This window comes from Marmota marmota, unplaced genomic scaffold (assembly GCF_001458135.2).
Source record: "Marmota marmota marmota unplaced genomic scaffold, marMar, whole genome shotgun sequence".
Lineage (NCBI taxonomy): Eukaryota > Metazoa > Chordata > Mammalia > Rodentia > Sciuridae > Marmota > Marmota marmota.
Window position 1 is genome coordinate 2,078,315 of NW_026000101.1, and position 7,387 is coordinate 2,085,701.

At 49.5% G+C, this 7,387-nt stretch overlaps 1 protein-coding gene across 2 annotated transcripts in view; it reads left to right on the forward strand.

Moving 5' to 3' along the window:
* Positions 1-3,072: 3,072 nt before the first annotated feature.
* Positions 3,073-7,387, forward strand: part of Susd1 (sushi domain containing 1) — a 119,291-nt gene continuing 114,976 nt past the window's right edge. Inside the window, exon 1 of one of the 2 annotated variants that reach the window (XM_015492200.2) lies at positions 3,073-3,342. In XM_015492200.2, coding sequence (XP_015347686.1) covers positions 3,237-3,342 — 106 coding nt within the window. In that variant the 5' untranslated portion in view covers positions 3,073-3,236. The remainder of the gene's footprint in view (positions 3,343-7,387) is intronic. The other variant, XM_048783203.1, reaches the window with a different exon arrangement.

Consider the following 7,387-nt stretch of genomic DNA (forward strand, 5'->3'; position numbering starts at 1 on the left):
CCCCCGCCCCACACCTTGGCGAGAGATTTTACTCCTTTAAATTTAAGAGGTCCTATTTTTCATGGGAGTCCCCCAACTGTTTCAATCTTATTAGCATAAACTCAGGTGTTATAAAAAGGAGTCATTATGAATAACAGAAGATACTCCCACACTAAGGAAACTCCCAGGATGTTAAGAGTTCTGAGATAGGAAGCTGGGACAAACAACAAATACTGTATGCACACAGTGTATCTTTCCCCATTTCAGCAGGATCAGGAAGGAAGGAGAAAGAACTTTCAGAACTGAAGATGCCATCTTGAAACCCAAACTTGTAATTCTCTAATGAAGCATTAAAATCCAGATGTTGTGGAGGAAAGAACTCGCTACAGATTCTCTTTTAAAAGATGGTGTATTGGCCACTCTCTCCCAAAAAGAGAACAATTTTTCTCAGCAATAATCTCACTGCTCCAAGTTTACACTCGTTCAATATTGCTTTAATGTTTCTGACAAATACTTATAAGGAGATAATCTTTCATCTTGTGATTCAATGAACTTACCATTGCGTAAGAAGTACCCAATGGCAATGGTAAAGTGCCCTTGGGGTCAATCTCCAGCAACAACAACAAACAAACAGACAGACAGAAAGCTCAGTGATGCTTTTGTCCTACTTTTCAAAAAAAATTTGTTTAAAAGCCAAAAAAGCCCATAAAAATAATTCAATCTAATATAGAACATAGAACATGTTTTGTGCTAAAGTGTAATTTAAAAAGTTAAAAACATGACTCATGCAAATACAAAATTAAAACCTGAGATTCTGTTCAACTAATTAATTAATGAGGAACTCAGTAAGATAGTGACTTCAAAGAAGAACTAGTAAGATATTAAGGTTCAAAGGAAAATCTGAAGTCGAGAATGATGAAATGGATGTGCTGGTAGATTCCAAACTGGTTAACCAGCTAATATGATATGTAGGACAAAAGAAGGAGGCACTCATATTTCTTCTGGAAAACATTCATCTTCATTGTTATAGATAAGAACTTTTTGTTTTATCATCAGTTTTCTACAAGTTAACTTCTACCCTTACAGAGTAGAAACAGAATTATCAGCAGCAAGCCCGAGAAGGTGCGAGCATTTCTGAATGGCTACTAGACAGTAACCGATGCAACACCCGGAAAGGACACTCAGTAATTTCTCTTGCCCATTCTCAAGTTTTGGATAATTTTTCCTGACATCACTAATTTTAAAAAAGTAGGGGTTGGGGGTGTGGCTCAGTGGTAGAGCACTTGCCTGGCACATGTGAGGCACTGGGTTTGATCCTCAGCACTACATAAAAGCAAATAAATAAAATAAAGGTATTGTGTCCATCTACAACTAAAAAATATTTTGAAAATGTATATACCTGCATAAATATTTGAATTTATTTTACAGAGGAGTATGTGGGAGATGGAGATATAGGTTGGTTAAGAAATGTCTCAAATAAATGGCAAATTTGTTGCAATATTTCATAATTTCAAAGTTCATGGTGAGCTGAGTTTAGCAAAAAAAAAAAAAAAAAAAATGGCCTAAATAATTGCAAAACTCACACTGTCTATCTACTACTTTCCAAAGCAGGGCCCTATCTTTGTTGAACAAAAATAATTTGCAAGAAAGTCTGCTACAAAAGAGTCTAGAAGTTTATTTTTAACAATTTCTTTTTAAGGCTGCACAAGTTCAGCCCTTATATGGCTGTGTTCTCCTGTGGTTAAGATTTAAGGCAAGCTCATGGTAGAGAAAGCAAGTGTGGTTGAAGTCGTGGGTGCTCTGGCACTTGGATGGCCCCATGGGCATTACAAGCTCAAAGCCTTCACTCCGGATCATCTTTCTTTTCCTGCAGCCTGCTCTACCCCAGCTGCATCTCTTTTTGATCTCAGTGGCTTCCACCACTATCCACCCCAGTTGTCCAAACCATAAATCTAAATGACATCTGTAATTTCTCTTTCCTTCTCTTTTCTGGACATTCTACTTAAATGTCTCTTTTCCGGACATAAAATCCAGTGGACTCCATTTTCTCTACTTCTTCACTCACTTGCCAATGCAGGACTCCAAAGCATGTCAACATGTCTTTTTTTTTTTTTCTTTTTACCAGAGCTTTTCTTGTATTGCCTTAATTCCTGCAGCAGCTCTGGAGGGGACTGCCCCCAGGCCTCCCAACCCCACAGTGCAGGCACAGAAAACCTTCTTGATAGAGTGACTCCCTGTTGTTACAGTTTCTCAGCAGCCTCCTTTACTTGGCTTATGTGGATTTGTTTACAGCTGCCGTTTAATGTCTCTTTCCAGATATCCGCTCCCCACACTAAGGAGACCCCAACTCCGTTTCTTTTTCTTTTTCTGGTACCAGGGATTGAACCCAGAGGCACTTAATCATTGAGCCACATTCCTAGCCCTTTTTATATTTTGAGACAGCGTCTTGCTAAACTGTTGAGGCTGGCGTTGAACTTTCGATCCTCCTGCCTCAGCCTCCGGAGTCGCTGGGATCACAGGCGTACGCCACCATCCCTGGCACCACGACCCCATTTCTAGAACACACTGTCTGTCCCTGTCCCTTCACAGCACAGCTTTCTCGCCGCCAAGATGCCTTCCTCGTGTCCATCTCATCCAGGCGGCTTATTTCCTTCCTCCCTAACGCCCCAGGCTGGACGTCCTCGGAGCAGCGGGAACTCCTGCCTGTCCTCGGGCCATCACAGCTGGGCTCTTTAGGTCCTGTCACCTGGTCACGTCTCTATCTCTGGGTGCCTGGGCCCCGCGGCTTCCCGCCCTCTCGCCTCTCCCTTGGAGCCGCAGCAACCTCATCCCAGCCCTTCCACGTCCTGGAAGAGTCCTTTCCCGGTGCCCCACCCCCTCGCCCCTCTCCTTTGGCCTCCCGGGGCGGGGGGCGCCTCCCTTTGTCCCTGTCGTGCACGCACCGCGGACGTTTCCTCCCTAGCACAGTCTGGGGCTCCCCTTTAAATGTCTGTCCCCCTTTCCCAAAGTAAAGGCCAGAGGGCCGGACCATGTCCTGTGCCCCCGGGACCCAGGAGGTGCGCGACTGAAAACTCCGGCCAGCGTCCTCGGGCTCCCAGGATCCACGGCCTCCTGGGGACCCCGAGGCGCCCTCCGCTTTCCCCGCGCGGCGCCGGAAGCCACTGGGCCGGCCCCCTCCCCGCGGCACTCGCCGCCTTATCTCGGCGCTTCCAGGGCCGCAGAGGGAGTCGCGGGCGCGCCAGGAGGGACACGGCGGCATGGGCCGGGGGCCCTGGGGCGCGGGTCGCCCGCCTGCCTGCTTGGTGCAGCTGCTGCTGCTGCTCTGCATGGCCCGCGGCACTATTGGAGCGCCGAGCGCCCCCGGTGAGTGTGGGCGGGCTCACGTGCGGCACTGGGGCCCCCCAGCTGGGCGCCGGAGGACGCGTCCGCGTCTGGACGCTTCCCCGCCCCTGCGCCGGCCAGCGTGCAGCCGGGGCGTGGAGCGCAGGTGGCGCTTGCTCCAGCGTTTTGGAATCACGAAGGCGGAGCTGGAAGAGACACGAGGGGCGCCCCACGCCAGCTCCAGGCCGCCTGGGGAAGCGGTTTTGGAGGCGGCCTTACCGGCGCCCTAGGGAACCCGCCGCTGCCCCGGGGCGTGTGGCGAGGTGGGGGCTGGGCTCGATCGGGGAGCCGCACCCAGAGTAGGAGGGCCTGGGAGGGAGTTCCGCTGCACTGTGGGGCTTCCGGCCCTGCGGTGGCTTTTGCATGACAAATTCTTGACACCAAGCACTTGACTTTTTACTCTTTAATTTTTTCACCTTCCTGAAGAACTGGATGCTAAATTTGGTGAGGAAGTTTACTGGAAGACCGATCATTCATTCCTTGACTACAAGGTCCTTGAATAGCTTCTCCGCCCCAGATAGGAGTGTGCAGGGCTGGCCGCCTTTGAGCTCATAATCTGGAGGAGGCAGACAAGCAGGCAATTGGTGTTGTAGGTGTTGTTTTTCCTCCTCTGCAAAACGCAACACCGAGCGTGGAGGGAGTTACTGTACCAGAGAGGATTCAGACAAGTAGGGGAGGAACTGTAATGGAAGGCAGAAGGACGGGAGTGCTCTGAGAAGGGGTGGGTGGTCAGAAGATAGGAGAATCACGTCTAGTGGGGAGGGGAGCGGGGTGTGGACATCACGAATGCCCCATGAGCTGGGCCATTGAGGATTGGTAATATTGGATTTGGGAAAACGAGAAAAAGGCTAACTCTTAGCAGAGAGGGCAAACAGCTCTCCGCACATGTGTGAGTGAATTCCAGATGAGGGACAAGGGTAGGAAGCACACACAGAGGCACCCAGGATGGGGCCTGTGGTTCCCTTGGTCAGTAGCAGATAGATGGGAATGGGAATGGAAACAGACTGGATCTCACCAGGAGGCCAAGTACCTTGATTGGCAGACCTCTGCATTTGGAGTAGCTGTTCCTGGGTAGTGGGAAGCCACTGGGAGCCATTGTGGGTTTTTGTACAGGAAGTGATACGAAAAGTGTGTATAAGGACCCCCCCCCCACACACACACACATACACCTTTCCTTAATAACTACCAAACACTAAACTTGAAATGATGGGAATTTCCATGTAAGGAGACTTTGTGGCTCAGATTCCTGTCTCCTGAGTTCTCTTTGGGACATTTGCCTTCATTGGTGGGTGTTTGTCTTGATGGCTCAACTTTCTGGAGTGACTGTTTTTGTAATATCGGACCCTCTGGTGATCTTTCTTCCTTCCTTTCCGGACTTGGTCTCCCAAAGCAGTGCCCATGAAAGCTTGTAGAGACTTGGAACTCATTTCAGGATCTTCCTGTGAAGTCTCTAGCCTAGGAAATTGTCCAGCGTCCTGTTGAATTGCTAGGCTAAGATGGCTGGGTAGAGCCAGTAGGTACCCAAGGTCACCTGTAACTTTTTCTGTATGTGTGTGCTGGGGTTTGAATCTAGGCCATGCTAGGCATGTGCTCTACCCCTGAGCTACACCCCAGTCCACCTGCAACTTCGTAAAGGCTGTGGGGTGAATTCCAGGAAATGGAAAGCAGGACTGCCTGATGGAGGCTCCTCTCTTTATGAAGCAAGCCTCCCTTCCTTTTGCAGTCTTGGAGAATCTGGTTTTATGTGTGACTGGTTTTTCAATAGTGGACAATATGGGGGAGAAAGCCTGGGGGCTTAGAGCTCACTGAGGCAGTTGTTAGGGTTTCTGGCCTGGCAGTTCTGAGGATGGAATCCATAGTAATGACAGCAGGAGCACTGGATGTGGGTGAGAAAGAGGGAGTGGCACTGGAAGAAGATGACACTAAGGTTTTGGGACTGGGTGACTTGGGTCTGTGGTTCTGTGGGAGGAGAAAAAAGACTGGGAAGAGAGATGATTGTTTTGAACATCCTAAATTTGGGGTGCTAATATGGATTTTGGACAGATGAAATCAATAGGGAGTCACAACTGGCCACTAGGTAGGTGCAAGTGGCATGCATAAGCTTGAAGGTCATTTGAAGCCTTGAGGTTGACCAGATTAAGAAGACCCTGGACAGGTTCTTGGGGAAGACCAAGTTTAGATGTGGATGTAAGGAGAGGAGAAGGAGCGGCAGCCAAGGTGGGTCGGGGTAGGTAAGGAGGACAGGACTCGCAGAGTATGGAGGAAACCAGAGCCGGGGAAGCCAAGGGCTGCAGACTCAGGAAGGGCTTTGGATTTGAGAGTCTGGTCAGCAGCAACCCAGAGCTAGCAGAGCAGAGCGGGTGAGAACCAGATGCAGAGGCACTAGAGTGAGGGCAGAGACTGCGGCTACAGGGCACTCTTCAAAAAAGGAAAAGGAAAAGGAGGGCACCATTTGATTGGGCTGGCCAGGTCAGGGTGGAGTAAAGCCAACTTAAGCATATTTTACACAGAGGAATTATTCAGTAGAGAGGGAGAGAAGTTGAAAATGCAGAAATCAATGAGATATTTAATGAAGACCAAGGAAAGCTGGACTCTAAGCAGGAGAGGTTTCTCTCTGGAAGGGGAAGGAAGGAGGAGGAGAATGGAAGAGAACTGCTGTTTCCTTCTCCTGAAACCATCTCCTCAGTGCTGTTCATATTTCAAAACCAGCCCAGTTGTCCTGGCTTCCGGGAGGCCCACCAGAGTTACCACTTCTCTCTGCCACAGCAGAGATCCCATGCCAGGCCTTGGGACCTTGATTAGGCTAAGAGCCTTGGGGGTCGGGCTTGTGGCTTGAGCTGGGAATGTGACTGGAAATAAAGATCACTCCAAGGAGTTCTCGTTCTCATGCAAAGAAAGCCTCTTCATGTAAAAGCTATTGATTCAGCGCTTGCTGTAGAAGGGAGTCAGCCAGGACACTTGCGTTTGGCGAAGTCTCAAAACCAGGCAAGGGGGCGGGAGAGTTTAAGAGACTTGAGGGAGGGCAGCAGGTGTGTCCAGCCTGGGGCGGCTGGAGGCTGCTGACTGGCAGCAGATATCCTGTGTGACTGTGAGGGGGACTTATTTGGCTTTCTCTGGTTGGTCCTAAGTTAGAAATGGGGGCAAAGATTACGGAAGCTGGCTATTATTGAGTAAGTCCATTTCGGGCGATTGCAACAGAGGTTGAGGTTTGAGTTCCTGGATGGATGGCTGCCGTGGGGGCCTGAGTTCTATTTTTATGTATGTCTGGCCATGGTCCATTTGTCTGTTCAGTCCCTCACATGAGCTGAATTACATTTAATTGGTATGGAGGATGTTTGGGGGATGGGGCTAGGCTGTGAGGAAAGTTTAAGAAACATAGTTGGGAAAGCAGTAGGGTGTTGGTGGTTGGGTGGGGATCCAGGCCCCAGAGGAATCCAGAGGTTAGGAATGGGTGAGGAGGGGTGGAACCAGTCTGTCCTGTTTCTTAACCTTTCTCTGGCATTGCTCTGAGTCTGGGAGTGGCTCTGGGACTTGTTGGGTCAGGCCTGGCTGGGGAAGGCCAGAGAGGACAGGCAGAGGCCTTGAGGAGCACGGGGGAGCAAAGGTAGACAGGGTCAGGGAAGTTGTCCTCTCTGTCTGAGGTGCCCCCTGTCCTCACTAATCATTCTTTCACTGGCTTGGTCTTCGCTCCTTCTCCGTGAATTACAGCAGCATATTTACTCCTCAGAGTGGAGGTGAGGGCACAGGAGGACAAATGGAGAGAGTGAATGGTTTTGGAGTGATTCAAAGTTGCTTTAAATAAGGGAGCAAGATCAGAATTGATGAAGCTCCCTACTGTGGCCCGTGTTCCACCTCCAGGGACCTGGCCCTGGGCACATCTTCATCTTCTTTTTCAAATCTAAAACTGAGCTCCTTAGTGTCTGTGTGTCGGCAGCTCAAGGTAGCAGAGTCCTCTGTTGGACTCAGCCCTGCAGAGGGGAAAGGGAAATGAGAAGCAGGGATTTTTTTTTTTTTTTTTTTTTTTTAG